This window comes from Lycium ferocissimum, chromosome 6 (assembly GCF_029784015.1).
Source record: "Lycium ferocissimum isolate CSIRO_LF1 chromosome 6, AGI_CSIRO_Lferr_CH_V1, whole genome shotgun sequence".
In the NCBI taxonomy this organism is placed as follows: Eukaryota; Viridiplantae; Streptophyta; class Magnoliopsida; order Solanales; family Solanaceae; genus Lycium; species Lycium ferocissimum.
Genome location: NC_081347.1, coordinates 11405977 through 11425703, shown reverse-complemented (window position 1 = coordinate 11425703; position 19727 = coordinate 11405977). Strand labels below are relative to the sequence as shown.

At 35.9% G+C, this 19727-nt stretch overlaps 2 protein-coding genes across 2 annotated transcripts; one reads left to right on the top strand and one right to left on the bottom strand.

Moving 5' to 3' along the window:
• Positions 1 to 15779: 15779 nt before the first annotated feature.
• LOC132061099 (F-box protein At5g62510-like) lies at positions 15780 to 16422 on the bottom strand. The gene is made up of 2 exons (XM_059453970.1): positions 16116 to 16422; positions 15780 to 16042 (listed from the first exon to the last, which is right to left on the bottom strand). Exons 1-2 carry the CDS (start codon positions 16420 to 16422, stop codon positions 15780 to 15782), a joined length of 570 nt encoding a protein of 189 aa, XP_059309953.1.
• Positions 16423 to 17993: 1571 nt separating this feature from the next.
• On the top strand, positions 17994 to 18668 carry LOC132061098 (uncharacterized). The gene has a single exon (XM_059453969.1). The coding sequence runs from the start codon at positions 17994 to 17996 to the stop codon at positions 18666 to 18668; it is 675 nt and encodes a 224-aa protein (XP_059309952.1).
• The last annotated feature ends 1059 nt before the right edge of the window (positions 18669 to 19727 follow it).

The window sequence follows — 19727 nt, the reverse complement described above, 5'->3', positions numbered from 1 at the left end:
GACTAAACAAAATTACCACTTGACTAGTTACTCTGTTCGAACTAGGTAAAATTAACTTGGTAAACATAATTAACTACATTAAGCTTAAACTGATACTAAACTTAGCAAAGCATAACTAAAATCCAATAAAAAAGTAAAAGAGATAGGAAGTTTACCTCTTGTGGTCGCAGTGAACGGAGGTCGTCGAGGTCCCGAATCTACTCTCGTATTGACAGATTCGCAACTCGAGTCAACAAATAAAGTACTTTCGTCGTAGTTAAAATTCTTGCCGAGCAACGACGAAAGTTAATCGAATCGTCAAGAATTTAACTTCGTCACAAATCTCATATTTTCAACAAAGAGTATTTTTGATTTTAAACAAAATCAAGAACAAAATAAAAAAAGCTTAAGACTTGGTGACAAAAAAAAAACTTGTGTATTGTAGGGGATTTTGTGATTCCAGATCCTTGTTTTTTTTTTTTTCCTTTGTTCATCCCCATCCCCTCCTTTATAGGATTGTGATTAGGGTTCTAAATGGAAGAGAAAGAGGAGCGGGGTGTAGCGAGTGGGGGACAGAGCGTGGGGAACAAGGAGGGATGGAGGAGACAGAGGCGTGGGGGGACAACAGTGAGTGGAGGTGCAGAGGAACGTGAGGAGAGAAGGAGGGGAGCGGGTGGAGAGAACGTGAGGGAGAGAGAGGAGAGGAGAAAGAAAGTGAGGTGAAGGGCGGCTAAGCAGAAAGAGAGGAGAAAGAAGATTAGGGTAGAAAAATAAAGGATTGGGCCGGACCGGGTCGGGTCGATGACGGGTATGGGCTGGACTATTGTTGGGCTGGAAGTGTGGGTTGAAAATGTGGGTTGGGTATTAAAATGTGGGTTGTTTATTTGGGTAGGGAGATAATATTGTATTTGTATTTTGGGCCATTAATTTAGCTGAAAATTGTTGATCCTTCCTCCTCTATTTAATTATTCTTGGGCTTCTAATTTGATAAATAACACAATATATGATATGTGAAGACAATTAACAATTAATATGTAGAAAATAAGGATTTAGCAAAGTGTTGTCTTGTAATTAATTTGTGAGTCGAGCGAAAAATGAAAGCGATGACTAATAGTTTTAAAATTTCTAGCATTAAAGTAATGCTCATAATGTTGAAAATAAAGTAACGATATTAATAGTAGTAGTAATAAAAATAGTGAAAAATAAAGTATTTAGCTCGTCAGTAAATTTAGACGCTCAAGTGAATAAAGTTAAATAAAGGAGGGACAAAATTGGGTGTCAACATGTGCACTATTATGCAAACATGTAACTGATAATAAAAAGAGATAATTTTGTAGAACTCCCTGTGTTTCGCTCTATCACAGTGATTTCCCTTTTGGTTTACGATATTACGCCTAACTCCCTTATTTTGATTCTTTTGTAACGATTCTTTTTACCTATTTCCATTGATGTAAATATAATACGGTTTGACAAATCTGCCCTTCTCTAATATTAATTCCTTCAATTATTTGTTATTATCCAACTATCATATTTAGCAAATTCTTTAAATCCCTTGGTGAAGTTCTTGAAACCTATTGAAGAACTAGCAGTGAAACTGTTTGTAACCGCCACGAACATAAAGCTCTAAATCTTCCGGAAGGAAATTAATCTCACAAACCAATAGAAGCAAAGTTTAAACAAGCTAAAATTAAAAAGAACAAATTACGCAATTTTAAGAAACGTAACCCACAAAAAGAAAAGGAATAGATCTTATTCTTAGAATTTCTATTGAAGGCACTACTTCGTCTTCTCATCAATTATTGAGCACTTTGATTGTTTGAACGGCACCAAATAGACTACTGAGGGAGTTAAACAACTTAGGGACTGGGGTTTTAAACTCTTAATTAGAAGCAAAGCAGCGATCGTTTATAACTGGACAATCAAAACCTTTTTTTTTTGGGTCAACAACAATCAAACCTTGGGTGAATGCGCTTATGTTTTCAAAGATTAAAATGTAGTAAAACTAATTTAAATTACAAAAATTAAATTAATTACACTTAAGAGTATATTAGTAAGTTAAATTAATTTAAGTTGCAAAAGCTAAATTAAATTTAAGAGTATATTATTAAGGGTAAATTAGTCAAGTTATAATTCTTATATATTAATGAAAATAGACAAAATGAATCGTTACAAAAAAATTAAAATAAGGGAGATAAGCGTAATATGGTAAACCAGGAGGGAGGTCAGTGTGATAGAGCGAAACGTGAGGTCAGGTCTCTGAAATTATCCAACTTAACAGTTTCATCACTTACACTCTATTTGGATCGTTGTTACCCATCGTTTCATAACGTATTGTACTGCTGTATTGTATTGCATTGTTTTGTGAATACAATGTTTGGATAGACCGTATCATTTGCTACTATATAATAACATTTTTTTTGTTTGGATTTGTTACACCCCGTAGTTTTTGTACGTTGAGATTTATGAGTGTTGACTGTTTTAAGTATGGACGCTGGAGTTACCTTCAAGAATATATGAGATCATATGCGCCAATCTTATTATTATGAGGGTTTAAGTTCATATAATAAACTATGAGAGGATTAGAGAGTGTTGAATCAAAAGAATTAAGTTTGTTGGAATTTTGGAAGAAAAGATGGGGGACAATTTTGGTCCAAATTTGAGAGAGAATATCTTTTAGTATATGAGGAGTTTTGAGGTAAAGCAAAAGCTTAAAATAAAGTTCGTCGAGTCTAATTTCCAACGCAACAAATCATTCGTCAATGCGACATCGCAGTAGAGAGTTATGGACGTTACAAGTTAGGCGGGCAGAGCAGGAGACGTACCGCGAATGCTGATGTGCCGCCTTGTTACAAACATGATGTATACAGTGCCACCGACTTCAACCCTCTATATAAGGGCCAAAACCCTTCATTTTTCACCCAATAATTCCAAAAACACTACAACATATGAGAGCATATATACAACACAAAAGTGAGGATTTTGAGCAATTTATGACGGAGTATTAATCGAGGAACCGAGTAACGTGTAGTTGCGACTATAGTATTGTCTTGCGATGGAGTTGGCTTGGATTCAAGGTGAATATTGAAGATATTGTTGCTCTAGGGAGGACAAGGTATGAATCTTCCCTTATTAATATTGATTTAGGTGTATTTACGGAGATAAAGTTATTAAATAGTCGTATTACAAGTTGGTTATGTCACACCCCAACCTTGGGGAGTGTGGCCGGCACTCGGCACCGAAGGCCCGAGCGAACCAACCATGGCATCCAGACATGTAATATGAATAGTAGGCCAACAAGGCTGCAATATGACACTAACAAGAACCAAATGTATAATCTAACACGCAGAAGAACCTAACAACAACCTATATATATATATATATATATATATATATACTAAAGGGCCAACAAGACTATATAGTCATGTTAACCGTACTGAGGGCCGACAAGGCCATGCAAAACATATATACACTGACAACTAGTCTGCAAGCCTCTAAAAGAGCAACACAATATCAACAGGTCGGGATAGGGCCCCGACATACCCCAAAACTATACATATACATATGCATCTGTACCTATAGACTCACAACCAAAGAAGAAAGTGGAGTGCGACACTCAATCGCCGATCTCGTGATCTTCGCGGAGGCACGCTAAATTCTATCAAAGCACCTGTGGACATAAACACAGCGCACAAAAAGGCGTCAGTACGAAATATGTACTGAATATAAAGTGTGTAAGCACAAGCACAAATAATGTAAATAATATGAGAAGAGATTTACAAACAACCCTCCGAAACTGCTCAAAGCCACTGAGGGCGACCATAACCACAACATAAATGTAAATGCATGCCCGTAAATTCATTCCTTACTGTGGAGGCATATATCATATCATATAACAATAATAAATCCTTCTGTGGGGTGAGCTCATCATCATGACATCATCTCTGCCCAACTGATCAGTGGCAATGCACAGCTATGTGCCTATCCTGCCGCCTACAAGACGCTCGGTAAAGAAGAAACATGTCTCAGGTGCACATATAGTGCTCTACCCGCCGACTATAGCGGCTCGGTAATGAAAATAAACACACATATATATAAGTCAACGCAAGACCAACCTCAGAAGAGATATCATGACAAGAGTCGAGCGACCTATCGTCGTTATCCTTCGACTATCGTTATTGTCCCACGTCCTTTGGTTTCCAACTATGAGACAACCAACACTAGAAACATGAAAGTTACGGAGTACGGATTTGTTTAAAGTAGACATCATGTTCAAGCTATCATAAGAACTATGATCAATATGAACGTCGGAAAAGAACGAACAAAAGAATTTTAATTCTCTTTGAGCGACGAACAAGGAAGGATGAGAGAATACTTAAATCTTCTTCGATGTGAGTTATTCCTGGAGAAAAGGGGCAGATTTAATCATATTTATCAATTTGAAGTAGAGACACTTAATTCGATGAAACAATCCAATAAACGTTCCTTCGAGTTCTAGTCATGCCGAAAGATATAAAGAAGGACCCTACATACCTCGTTGATAGAGCTACACGCGTCTTCCGGTCCTTGAATACCTTATGAACGACTACCTACACAAAACGAACTATTCAAGATCAAAACCAAACTCATAGCTCATGAAAATCTTCACTTATACATTTAAGCAAGCAACTCGCGGGCATAAGTTTGTAGGCTTTTTTGTAGCTCAATTTTCCGCAAAAGCTACAAAATTTTACTTTCCTACTCCCTCATCAGTACCATCCTATCCGTACCACCATAACTCCAAGCAACATGTTAAAACTATATAAAGCAGCCCAACAATCAACCCAAGTCCATAAGAGTTCATAAGAATTGCAAAAGCTTATTCTATGGGGTTTCTACCAATTTCTAGGTTTAATTACTTGTAAGGCTCAAGAGATGAAGAGAAGGTTAAATCATACCTCAAAAAGTTGAATAATACTCTACAACTTAATTTATTTCAAGATGAAGCTTTCTTCCGAAAAATCGAAACAACGAGAAATCTACGATTCTATGATTGTCATGTGATTCCTTATGTTGTAATCACTTGATTTGCCTTTGAACTTAGTTGTGATTGATGGAGAATGAATTTGGGGGAGTATGGGGCTGTTCCTAGGAGCTTAATATTGATGAAAATGAGGGCCTAAAACGTTGGGGCCTCTATTTATATCACTTAAGTTGGGCTGTTGCCTACGTAGCAGGTTTGCACCCTTGTACGGAAATGAATTTCTCTCTACTCGGATGTCATATCGACAAACGGTTAAATGTGCTGTAAACTAGACTCATAGACCTTCGATTTGATAGGTGGACCACCCCATAACTCCACGTATATTGAGAGAAAAGCTCTTTCACATCTGACCCAAATTTCATTGAAATTTACAAACGTAACTGGGTGACGACCTTTGTCGAAGCTTCCGTATCACAACTCATTTGACTTCAAAACTTAACGACATTTATCATACTATTTAACTACCTCAAAAAAAATACCTGCTTACCATGTTAGCAACCTTACGATACGACAACGCACGAAAACACGAGGTGTAACAGGTTAGTTGAGAAATTTGGAAAACATCGTGTAGGACGTTTTAGAAAATCTATTGGTATGGATAATGGTGTTGATGATGTTGGTATTGTTGTTGTTGATTGGTTGTTGATATTATGATTTGGCTAGGCATATAAATAGGAGATGTTGTCCCGTTGCATTCTAAATGGATTTAAATTAAGGGCTTAAGACGGCGTATGACGATGAGCTCTAATAATAGTATTGTTACACCCTGCATTTTCAGAGCATGAGCATGACACGTACATCACTGTATTAATGGAGTGTCGGAGACGCTCCCATGACGCTTGAGAAGGTACAAGCCATGAAAAATATGTAAATAACGAAGTAAAAGGACGAATTACAATCTCGTAAGTCATAGTCGGGAAAGACTATTTTGAAACCCGAGAACATGACCATTATTAGTATAATGAATGACAAATATCATATATGGAGAGTCTCGGAATATTTCGAGATCGAATAAATTGAAGAAAATAAGATCGACGAAAATTTGGGAAATGCTGGGCGAATTTTTAGTCAACTTTGGAGGCGCGTATCTTATAGTATATATGGAGTTTTAAGGTGTTTCAAAAGCCTAAAATGAAGTTCGTCGAGTCTAGTTTGTAATGCAACAAACCGCTCATCGATAGGACATCGGAGTAGAGAATTATAGACGTTACAAACTGAACTGCTGCGCAGAAACAGCACCGCAACAGTACTGCTACAGTACCGCTACAGTACTGTAGCTACAGTGACGCCGCCCCAACTGAATATAAAAAGGGTCAAAACCCCCATTTTTCATCATAAAAATGGTCCAAAATTTCCAGAAAATTCTGCACACAAAGGGGTCTTAAATCCCACATAAAAGTGAGGATTTTGAGTGAAATTCAAGCTACGAAATACTAATCGAAGTCCGGGCGACGCGTAGACGCAATTATAAATTCGTTTTGCGACGGAATGAGCTTGGAAACAAGTGGATATAGAATATCTTGCCACTTTAGTAAATACAAGGTATGAATCATTGAATTTCTTTCTCATCAAGTTTGATTAAGGAATAATTGCAAGAATAGAGTTATAGTTTGTTGTGTTGATGTTGTTGAATTATGGATTGAGGCTTGAAGAGAATTTTGGATAAAATCTATATATAATTATCTTGTAGGATGTTGGGGATGTTGTTATTGATGTTGTTAGTATTAATTTCGACATCTTTACGGGAAATAAAGTTATTAATTAGTCGTATCCCAAGTTGGTTGGTTGGGAAATTTAGAAACACGTGCGGGGATGTTTTATGGCATATGTTGGTGTTGGAAATGATGTTATTGCTATTGGTTTTGTTGTTGATGTTGTTGGTTGTTGAATTGGAATTTTAGCCAGGTACATAAACAGGGGAAATGCTGCCCGAATTTCGGTTGAATTTAAAAGGATTTTCATTAAAGTGTTTAAGACGAGCGTATGACGATGATCCTAACAATATTATGAATGGTTACATATGTAGATTACGAGATCGCGAATAATTCTTTTAAGAGAGTTGCAAGACAGAAGTAAGTTGGAAGTCGAGAATTATCTTCCTGGTGTATGTTAAGGCCTCGGTCCCTTTCTTTTCAAAGGCATGATCTCTAGGTTATGATTTCATAAATGTTTCCATATTTTTCCTTGTTATCAAAAGTGAAGAAATCTAAGATTCCGAGGCATGATTTCCTTCCTGATAATCCATAAATGTTTTCCAAAATATTCGTATCTTCCAAACCAAAGGTTGTGATTATGTGAGCCCTTAGGATGGTAACGATGGGAATGTTTTTCAATAACAATGATGATGTCAAAGATGAGAATGTTATTATGATAAAAATGATGAGAATGATTTCATGTTATTATGAGATAATTTTATTCACAGAGATTTCCATGTACCTGAGCTATATATTATTATGACGACGATATGAGAACGTTGAACTACTTCTTGATGTCTCAATTTTATTCATGGATGATGACTATTTCTTTTAAGATTCCAAAAGTGCATGACTTGATGCCCTATGAGATTTGTGGTCTTATTCTATGTTTTCTCAGTTCTTTTCTCCATTGATAGTCTCACCTTAAATCAATTGTTCCTTCAAGGTGAGACAAAGCGACGATAATTATTCCATAATATAATCGGAGGTTACCGACCTTACGTCACTCCGATACAGTTGTGGGTCTTGATTGGGCTCTTATGCATGCTTTATATATATGTATGTATTTTCTCACACCGCGCACGTAGATGTGCACACCACTGCAGTGGGCATGTTATGATATTGCCCCGGACGCGGGAGGCCTGGACGCAGGCTAATGATGATAACACCGAGCCTTAAATGGCCGGGCATGATACTACTTATATATCACACCGAGCCTCATGGCCGGGCATGTTACTTTCACACCGAGCCCTTTATGGCCGGGCATGTTACTATGTATATGTATGAAATGTTTTTTTTAAAGGCTACATGCATGATATCCGCCTTACGCGGCATCCGGGGATGTTCGAGTTATCTCTCTTACTCATTGTTACTTTCATATCTATATTATGTTATTATTCATGCCTTACATACTCAAGCACATTATTCGTACCGACGTCCTTCTGTCGGACGCCGCGTTTCATCACGTGTGTGTATACAGATGAGCAGAGGATATGGCTAGAAGATGTTCCACCGGATTGGCGAGCTCCATTTCTTTTCGAGTGTTGCGAGTCGAGTATCCATGTCATGGTATGATGATTTATGTTAGAGACTTTACGACATGCAGTCACGTATATAGTATGTCGCTTTTGCAAGCCGCTCTGTAAGCCGATGTATTATCATGCATTACTTTTCTGATTTCGTATGATTACAGTTTACTTGGCTTAAGAAAGACGAAAAGAGTATATATTTTTCTAAATAGCTTCCGTTATGCATTTCAATTCATGACCTACAAGTTCAGTGAGATTAAGAGTATAACGAGAGCCAGTGGGTTCGCTCGACTCTAAGTAAGGGTCGGGTGCCCATCATGCCCTATCAGGATTGGGGGTGTGACAAGTATGAATGGTTGTATATGTGGATTATGAGGCTACGAATTATCTTAAGTGAATTGCAAGACAGGAAGTAAGTTGGAAGTCAAGAAATTATCTTCCAGGTATGTTAAGGCTATTCCTCTTTTTTTTAAAGGCATGATTCTTTTCCTATGAACACATGCAGGACTTCCATAATACCTTATTTCTGAAAACACTGGCAGTTCATGATTCTCAAAATCCTTATGATGCTAAAGACGAATGTTTTCTATAGGGACCATGATGATGATTATGATGATCCCATTTCTGGAGATTCCTAAGTTATGATTTTAATGTCATTATGAGATTACTAAGTTGGTTTCAAGACTATTGATTATATTTGTTGATGTTGATCTCATCTTATGATTTTGTTCTTTCAAGGCGAGATATATGCTTGATGATAATTCCATAATGAAAATCGGAGGTTACCGACCTTACGTCACTCCGATGTATTATATAGCTTTTATTTGGCTCTCATGCATGCTTATATATATATATGTATATATTTTACTACACCGAGAACGGCTATAGTCGACCGGCACGCACCTATGCAGAACCACTAATCAGTTGGTATTAAACACCGAGTCCCGAAAGGGCTGGGTAAATTACACACCGAGTCCCAAAAGGGCCGGGTACGTTGCATACCGAGTCCCGAAAGGGCCGGGTATGAAAAAGTTTTTTTAAAGGCCAAGCATGCATGACATCCACCTTATGAGGCATCCAGATATACAGGTTATCTCTCTTATTCCATGTTACCTTTCATATCTATATTATGTTGTTATTCATACTTACATATGATGCACATTATTCGTACCGACGTCCCTTCTTTAAACGGTGCTTCATTACCACATGTAGGCAGGAGACGGATCAAACCCGTAGGTGTTCTATCAACAGATTCTCGGAGCACTCCACTTACTTCGATTTCATGATCTATTTGGTATTATTCTTATGATCATTTGTATTCTATGTAAAGGCTCGTAGACGTGTGTGTACAGTTAGATGTTTTATAGCTCCACCGGTTCATATTATTATATAATATATTGGTAGCCTTGTCGGCTGGTGATGATGGGCATAATTATTAATGATTATATAGAGATGCACCGTTATGTTGTGATATATGTCCCTACAGGTTATGACAACCATGAGCTAGCTTTGGGGTCCACCCAGAAATGATTACGAGACGTATGCTTAGAGGTATTCAGTAGGTTAGCTCCGAGTGCCCGTCATTACCCTCTGGTTGGGTCGTGACAGGATTGACAGTATCGTACTGTATTGTAATTGGTAAGTTTACTAAAATGCCCTAAACTAATACAATGTGGATGGGTGGTAGCGGTTGACAACAATGTTCATATGTTTGTTGAAGCTGGCAGTCTGGGTTAACTGTAGGGATAATCCATAATTTCCTTCTAATAACGTCAATTTTCTTACTTTATAGTGAAAAATGTATTCAAGAATACTAACCAAATATCGATGGATTTCATCAGGGAGAACAACGTTTCGTCTGATCGTTTTTCTTGGATAGATTTTGGTAGGGTCTGTTTTGAAGTTTTCAGAAATTAAGTTTGCAAATTTATTTCTTAAAATTTTTGTTTGTTGCTGCTATATATTCACTAGGATTTACAATGCTCTGTGCAATTGCAAGAGCTTTTGGATGGGGAAGTTGGCAGCGTAAGCAAAAATTTGAGGAACGGAAAAGACGTAGATAGGATATTTGGGTGGAGTTAAATAATATAGGGTAAAGGGTAAAGTAAAATTACGAAATATTAAATAAGGACATAATTGGAAAGAGAAATTAGGTAACAATGGGATAACACCAAATCGGTTTTACATAAAATGGAGCTTTTCATTGTTAAGTAACGACGGAATCTAACAAAACAATAAAATGCGTTTTAAATAACAATCAAACCAGACATTGTATTTTTAGTAACGATACAATACAATACAATGGGTAACAACATTCCAAACATAGTGTTAATTATAATACTTTTCAACATTTGAAGCTCACTATTTACGATCAACTAATCCGAGCTAGAATTCCTCCAAATTCCAAAGACTGTGTCATTGGACACTGAAGAGATCCTATAATCAGGTATTCTCTTCTTTGAATACTGACGTAAAACCTTTAACATGACATAGCTAGACGAAGAAAATTCTGTAATGGATAGAACTTCAGAGTTACCAGCAGAAATCCTTCACCAAATACTCTCTCGGCTCCCCACAAAAACTGCGGTTCGGACCAGCGTGTTGTCAAAGACATGGTTCATAGCATGCTCTACGAAACCCCATCTCTGTTTTCATGAATATGATTTTGTTCGACAGATCCATAATGGTACGCTCGTAGACTTTCGTGATCAATTCTTGAGGATTGTAGACAGTACTTTGGAAAGATATCACCGTGATGAAAATCTACCAATTTCAACTTTTAAGCTTTGTTTCTCTTTTTGTGATCACATTGGTTCTGACCGTCTAGTAGATAAATGGTTAGATATCATAGCACAGAAAAGGGTTTCAAAGGTTTCAGTGAGATGCAGACCAAGCAGAAATTCAGAAAAATTTAGTTTGTTAGCTGATTCCATATTTGCAATGGAGTACACACAACAACTGGAGCTAATTCAGTGCAATATATTACTAGTGAAACAAAAAGCACTACTTTATGAAGATAAGATTAAGTGTGGTAATCTAAAATATATAACCTTGTATGATGTTACTATTTCTCAATTAGCACTTGACAGCCTAATTTCATGTTGCCCTCAGATCATGACGATATCATTTCAACACTGTATCGGGTTCAGTTACATTCGTGTTACAAAAATCTCCCTAATCTATTGTCTCTTAATATCTGTTTCTGCCCAATTGTGGAAGTTCATATTGTTGATGCACCAAAAATGCTATCTTTCGGATATGTGAACCACAATAAGTTCGAGCTCTATTCATCTCATAATGTAATTGACACATGTTTGCGAACGTTACATATTGGTACTTGTCAGAATCTCGGAAGAGTAGAATTTGTGAAGGTCGCAATTAATGGTACGATACTCTCCAAGCTTATAGCAAAACTACGCTCCGTCAAGGAGTTAATCTTACACTACTGTATGTACTTGACAAAAATAAAAATCTCTAGTTCAACCCTCGAGCTATGTAGCATAGCTAAGTGTGATTTATTAGTGCAAGCCATTTTTGACGTGCCCAAGTTACTCTCCTTAGCCTTCTCCTATCAAGCTAGACTACCTTCCCTATCTTTTGTAAGTGCTTCAAGCCAATGCAGGATTTCCATAAATTTTGACTTTCTAGGGGATGTTGAGCGGTTCATGCACTTACGAAGATCTCTATTTGAGTTGCATGATCGGGTTGTAGAATTAAATTTGTGTACTATCTCAAGGCTTGAGCTCGGCAAGAGGAATTTATCTTCTTCCCGCGCCTGAAGTTGAGCATTTGGTATTATTTTATTGTGAGTTTCAAAGTGCGACATATTCATCTTACTATGATGTCGTCTTCTCGATTTGTTGGCCCAAGATTTTAACATTGCAGTGTGACAAAGATTTAGAAAGTTTCTACTTCAACAATGGTTGAAGAAGAGAGAAAATAGATTTATCAAATGTACTTGGAAAAAGTATCTCATAAATGCTCAGATAGAGTACAAGAAAAAGATAGGAGACGATTGGATGACTCTTGATAGGAAAATTTTGGCAGCTAACCCTCGTATTATTGAAGAGTTTGATACAATTCGCTTCAAGCAAATCCAAAGAAAAGAGAACAATAAAAAATCATTCATTTCAAGGTAATGATTTGTTATGTGCAATATATGAATTATGATGCGCACGTTTTTATTTTCCTTTGTACTTGCCCCCCCCCCCCCAAACTCTTTCCCTTTCTAACAATTAATGGAGTTTGGTATTTGTGCAGATGCATTCCGAGATGGATAGCTCATCAATTAGGGTGATCGCGATATGGATAGCTCATTCTTCTGGGTTTTCTTCTTTGCTTTATTTCTTCTTTTTCTTTTTACCCGATAATATGATGGGCATTCTGGATTCCACCCGTTAAGTTTCTGGAAAGCTTGGTTGGACCACCTTAATTAAGTCTACATTGGCTACAATACCAATAAAAAGGAAATGTCATTGATTAACCGGAAAACTTTGATATCATTGGACTACTGTGGCATTTGTGTTACCTTTTGTCACTTATTTTGCCAAGTTGAGAAAGATCAAACGATTGCTTGGATGATATTCATTCATAGTTAAGGTACTTCAACATCCACGTTCCTTAAATATTTTGTACTTTCCAGAACTTTAGAAGGCTCCAATTTCTGTAGACCGCCACTGACTATATAGTTCTGTCCGAGCTTATAGCAAAGCTAATCTTCATTAAGGAATTGATCATCTGTTCTTGAAAATAAAATCTCAAGTTCAACCCTCAAGGTTTGTAGCATAGTTAGGTGAATTTACTAATGCTAGCCATCTAAAGTGTCGAAGTTACTCTCTTTATAACATGCTCTGGATCATTATCCTCTGTACTTCTTCAACGTGCTTCGAGTAAATTCAGGATAATCCTGAATATGGAGATCCCTAGTTGAATTGAGTCAATCTATACACCAGACGTTGTCTAATAGACATTTCATTAATTTCAGCACTAAAACCTTGAGAGCAAGTGGAACAGATCCGACATCAGTTGAGCATTTGATCTGTCTACAGGTCATCAATTTCATCATGTTCATTTATATTGATACCATTTTCTGGAATTGTTGGCCCAAGAGGTTAACAATATCATGTGACAACAAATTTAAGCTGTTCCTACATAAGCAATTATTTTAAAAAAAAAAAAAAAAAAAGACTCTGGAGACAAATTGATGGTACAAACTTATCAAGAGTATATCATAAAGGCACAGATAGTAAACATGAGAAGATACAGGAAATACAGGTCATTCTCGATGAGGAACATTGAACGTTAACTCGTTCCTAGATGAGATTGATACCATTCTTCAGATCAATCTGGTAAGCAAATTCAAGAATACATCTCATACCAACAAATAGGAAAAGAAAAAAAATCAGGAAATTAAAAATCATCTACTTAGGGTAAATGTTTGTCATGTATAATATATGAAATATGATATTAGACATTTCTATTTTCATTCATACTTCCCCTTGCCTTTTGCATTTCCAATCATGTGTTTTCTTTGTGTGGATACATCCAGAATGAGGTCATCACTGATTTTGATGTTTTTTGGGATCAGATACTCCAATGATAAACATAGTGGAGTTAATGTTTATCGTCAATATTTTGCTGGAACTTCTTTTTAGAGCTCTAGCGAGTAATGAACTTCTGGAACATCACATATACGAGAAATTTTTTTAAAGCTCTAGAGAGAAATGACCTTCTGGCACATCACATATATGAGGAATTCTTTTGCTCACTATCAATTGCACATTTGCTTTGCGTCTTGCTATTTTGCTGTCATATTTTTTCTGCGTCGAATTCCTTTTCTTTGATTTTCCTTTCCTTTATTTTCTTTTCTTTCCTTTTGAGCCGGGTCTTCTGAAACAAGTCTTTTCGCCCCACAGCTGTGTGAAGCGTTCGCCCCCGACGTCCCATCCTTCCTAGACCCCACTTGTGGGAGTATGTTGTTGTTGTTGTTCTTTTGCTCAGAGAATTTCCAACAGACACTGCCAGCTTGAATTGTGTAATTGTGCAGAATATAAAATTTCTATGAATTGTGCATATAATATTGTTTGTCTTTACACATTGTTACAACTGAAAAAACTTTCTGAAATGCTATAATTCGTATCATTCTGTTCTCTCTGTGATGTGTCATCTTGAGTTAGGAGGACAGGTTCATTTGTTGTAGCAATAAAATCATGGTTTATACTTGAATGTCCATTATTGTGCATTGGAAGCTTGAGAACTACAAGTTATTCGTGAAATAAAGATTCTGGCTATTTCCGAAGATTCAAGTATAGGTTTTGTGAAGTCTTAACTTAAAATATTCTCCTTCACAAACTCTCATATGGTTTAGTCATGCAACATGCGAGCGGGGAGTGAAAAATGCAATAATATGTTTGTTTTACATAATGTTTCAGTGTGGCTATTACCCTCTTCATCTCTAGTTCTTATATAATTTCATCCTCCAAGTATGGTTTGGTACCAAGAATTATGTAAAAAACAGTGCAAGAGAAATCAAGCTCTTATTGCTATGTTAATATCGCTACACAGGGGAAGCCTGTTTCTGCTTCCAGTATATGGTGGAGTCCTGCTCATGCTATTCCTATCTTTACATAGGCTAGTATAATACAACTTCTTATTCTACAACTCATCAGCACACAGTCCTAAACAAATACTACGACGTTATCCGAAGTTGGTTAGTCTTAGGAGTCCTGATGCTGCGTATCCTTGGAGTCAACAAGCCGCAGATCACGTGACATATCTCTAACATGGTACACTAATGGCCTCATAGATCACTTGCTTATTCTCCATTACTTATTTTCCTTATCAGTACATTATGATCTCTTTGTGAGACGCTTCAACATGGAGTGTCTTATCATTCCATTACACTCTTCTAACTGATGTTGCTGCTTCAAAACAAAAATCATGCTGCTGACCTACAAGTCAAACACTCTTGTGGTGATGTTTATGGTTTTGAACTCTGATAGTTGAAGGGTTTTACGACTATGCCCCAAAGAGGTTTTACAACTACAGAAGAAGTTGCAGAACTAGGAGTAACAAAAGCTACACCGTCAGGTCTGTGCTAAGCACCAGCAACACACGTGTGGAGAAACTAGTTACACAAAATGTATGTGCAGGTTTATTATTCTATATGTTCAATATACTTCCATGAATGCAATGATCTGTCACATTCATGATTCAGCTCTATATATAGTCCTACACAAAACTTTTTAAAAAAATCACTTCTTGTGGGAGATCCATGAATTTAATTAACCAACAACTACTCTCCTGAGGTAATATAGCCCAATGTTGTTTACAAAGAAGAGCAGAGTACAAAGTAGATATTTAGCTAATTAAGGCATGAATAAGGAGACTTCGAGTAATATACAACACACTAATATCATGAGACATGAACATAAATTATTCCAGAAGCTCGCGACATGTTTTAGATAAATGGATACATCATACTTCAGAAACAAAACCAGTGTATAATTCTTAACTAAGAAAGTTTAAACTGAGAAAAATATAATTAAAGAGCAAAAGTCAAGCACTATTGCATAATTTTTCAACTAGGAAGAGGGTTTCAGAATAACTATAACTGTCATTCAAAATCGTTCCTGGAAGCCCTTGGATTTCTAACTTTCTCCATCTCTTTTTCATGACATCGTAACACAAACAGATGAATTGACCTGACTCGGTCTTCTTGGTGAATAAAATCTCTTCATCCCAACAGCTGCAAAATCTTCTGCATTCTAGAGGAAATTGAATGATATGCTTCTCCCATTCTTCTTTTCGAGTCTCATTCCCTAAAATCCACAGATCCATATTGCCTCCAGCATGTAAATTCTTCGTATCCAGGACAGCTAATTTGTCATTTACCTCTTATGTTATAAGAATCCTCTATGTGATTTGAGGAATTCCAAAATGTGATAGTTCTGAAATTTTCATTTTTAACATCAAATGTTACTATGGATAGGTTCCCCTCGTCATAGCTCCACATATAGATAAAACCACTAATGCAAATTGCATTTTTACTTCTAACAACAGAATCAGTAATCCTTATAATCTCTCTCCATGATTTGTCTGTACCTAAAGTAAAAACCCAATTTTTTGTGGACATACTTCTTGAATATTCTTTAACTGTTATCAAAACTTTGTACGTCTTCTCTTGTGGATCAAAACCCATTGTATAGAAATACTCAGGGTAATCTATTTTCGCAAACTCTTTCAGGCAGGGAAGGTATCTTACGACTTTTGTACTGGGATTGAAAGTTGCAATACACTCCGCATATCTCATGCAAAACAAGCCATTAGCGCACATTATATTGTCGTACAAGAGTAGATTTTCATAAAAACAAATCAATGTGAAGAGGGGAGGCTTTTCCTCCCTGCATTGCCTCTATAATATATAACTGTTTACCTTGGCGCACAAGGAATTTGATTCCACCAATACGAGTCATAGAGCAGGATTGATGTATATCCACGAAACATGATTCAGATACAAAGAGAATTACATAATTTAGAAACACACTTGAAATGCATTAAAGACTCGGCAGGAAGCCATGAGAATATTTCAAATATTATTTCTTGTGGAATTGATAATTTTCTTGTGGCAGGGTTCATCGCCTTCTCCGTGCTGAAAAGTTTCAAGAAAGGCAACTCTATTGCCTTTTTAACTATTATGTACCTTGTAAAACCCTTTTAGTTTGCTCTCCTTATCAAAAAAGAATAGAAACTCTCCTTACTGAATAGTGAAAACGTAGTTGATTTTATTTAGGAGACTTTTAAAGTAGTATGTCTTCTAATAGGAGATAATAAAGGGGAAAATTAGTGATTTCTTATTTTTCTAAAGAACTTTAGGGACCAACCGGTATTTGCTTTAACAATTTCGTCATAATAAGAATTCTAAATACTAATAGTACTCCTACAACTTCTTAACAGTTTTCGATTAAACTCCTTAACTTAAATTATTTAGTAAATTAAAAGCACTATTTTGTTTCATTATAGTAATAATGTAATTAAATAATAATAATAAAATTGATAGTAACTGTATTGTTGGCAAAAGGCTCGTCAATATATATTTCTGCTTAAAAACCATGAGAAAGGCCAAAACGAATGTAAAGTAAGTACATCATACCCTTTTAATTTGCTATAAGTTATCAAGTGTTTCCGCTACATTTGTATTTGGCCTTAGCCTATATTGTAACTTTCTCTTCACTCCTTAATTGTAGTTCATCCTTTTCTTTACACGTATACTTTAAAATTTATGATTTTTTTTTTTTTTTAAAAAAAAGTTAAGCGTATTTTAGTCGTTTCAACAGTACTGTTTTACAAAAACACTGCTTATTAATAGTTTCAGTACCACTATCTAAAGACATAACTGATTATTTGTTACTTTCATTACTTAAGAATACTTTTCAACAATTATTAAAGCTTATCAGCTATTTACAATCAGCTAATTCATACGGGCTAGAATTCCTCCAAATTCCAAAGACTCCGTCATTGGACTGTTAAAGAGATCCTATAATCAGGTATTCTCTTCTTTGTAAACTAACGTAAAACCTTAAACATGACATAGCTAGACGAAGCAAATTCTACTAGTGCATGCCATGGATAGAATTTCAGAGTCACCAACAGAAATCCTTCACCAAATACTCTCTCGTCTGCCCACAAAAACTGCGGCGCGAACCAGCGTGTTGTCAAAACCATGGCTTAAAGCATGCTCTACGAAACCCCATCTCAATTTTGATGAACCTGATGCATAATAATTATCAAGACCAGGTCACATCACAAAGATTAGTCGGTTTTCATGGTCAATTCTTGAGGGTAGTAGACAATACTTTGGAAAGATATCGCCGTGAAAATCTACCTATTTCGGCTTTTAAGCTTTGCATCTCTTTTTCTAATCAAACTGACTGTGACGGTCTAGTCGATAAATGGTTACATATCATAGCAGAAAAAAGGGTTTCACATGTAGTACTTGCGCAATCCGGAGTATTTCCATTAGAAAGATATAGTTTGTTAGCTGATACCTTGTTTGCCATAGAATCCTTGCAGCAGTTGGAGTTAAATCACTGCAAGATACTGAAACAAAAGGCACTACTTTCTGAAGATAAAATTAAGTGCATTAACCTAAAAAATCTAACCTTGCATGATGTTACGGTTAGTGAATCAGCTCTGGAAAGCTTAATTTCATGTTGCCCTCAGATCATGAGGATATCATTTCAGTACTGTATCGGGTTCAGTAGCATTCGTTTTTCAAGAAATCTTCCTAACCTTTTGTCTCTTAATATCTTATGCTGCTCAATTGGGGAAGTTCATATTGTTGATGCACCGAAACTGCTATCTCTCGAGTATGTGAATGAATTGGAGCCTTATAATTACTCTGGTGGTGTTGAAACATGTCTGCGTATGCTAAATATGGGCAAGTAAGCTAAACGCCGAGCTTGCTAAGACGTTTTGCAACTTTACCCCCAAACTATTGATGACTTCAAGACTCTAAACTCGGCTAAATGGGTTTTATTACACCCCTCCGGAGTGAGTGTAGTCACCGCGGGTCAATTTCGTAAAATAAGGTTTATGTGGCCTCCATGTGTAAAATATTAATGCCACATGGCATTTTCATCTTATGTGTCCTCCACATAGATAAATTGTTTTGAAAAAAAATGTAAAAGCGATTTATTTTTTTATAAAAAATGCGGAACAATGAAATATTTATTTTAAATCTGGAATATTTGATTTTAAAAAAAAAGCTGAAAAGCTGAGTTTTTAATTAAAATATCTGTAAAAAATGGATTTTTTTTTTAATAAAAAATGAAAACTTGATATCTTTTTAAAAGTGTCCTAAAAAATTTAGATTTTCATGATTCTTTTAAAAATGTAGAAAACCCATTTTTTTTAAAAATAATCGCTGAAAATTAGATTAGTTTTTAAATCTAGAAAAAAATTATCAGTTTTTCACTTTATTCTTAAAAAAAATCAGTATCCCAGATTTTTAAAAAGTCCAAGTTTTTAACGAAAAATTCAATTTTTCAGATTATTTTTTAGAAAAATGAGTTTATTTAATTTTCCAGATTATTAAAAAGTTCAAGTTTTTTAATTAAAAAAAATTCCATTTTTTTTTAAATAACGGTTCTCTCAGTTTTCAAGATTTAAGAAGCTCCAGATTTTTTAATAAAAAATTCAGTCCAGATTTATTTTTTTTAAAAAAATGGGTTTTCCACATTTTAAAAAAAAATTAGTTTTTTTTTTAATTTTAAAAATTTATACTTTTTTTATGAATTTTCCAAAATTGATTTTTCTTTTTAAAAAAAAAAAAAAAAAAAGCCGACGTGGCTTTTTGTCACGCGCTGTTGGCGTGTGTTCGCACTTTTGTGCCACGTGGCAGCTCGGGGATGAATTAAAACCCATTTTGTCAAGTTTAGGGGTGTCTTGAAGTGCAGCAATAGTTTAGGGACTAAAGTTGCAATTCGTGCCAAATTCAGGGGCGTT

Coding starts and splice junctions, on each gene's coding strand:
- LOC132061099 (XM_059453970.1), bottom strand. CDS start 16,422: ATGGGTTTTGATCCACAAGAGAAGACGTACAAAGTTTTGATAACAGTT. Junction 16,043..16,115: donor GGATTCTTATAACATAAGAG/GTAAATGACAAA, acceptor TGTGGATTTTAG/GGAATGAGACTCGAAAAGAA.
- LOC132061098 (XM_059453969.1), top strand. CDS start 17,994: ATGCATAATAATTATCAAGACCAGGTCACATCACAAAGATTAGTCGGT.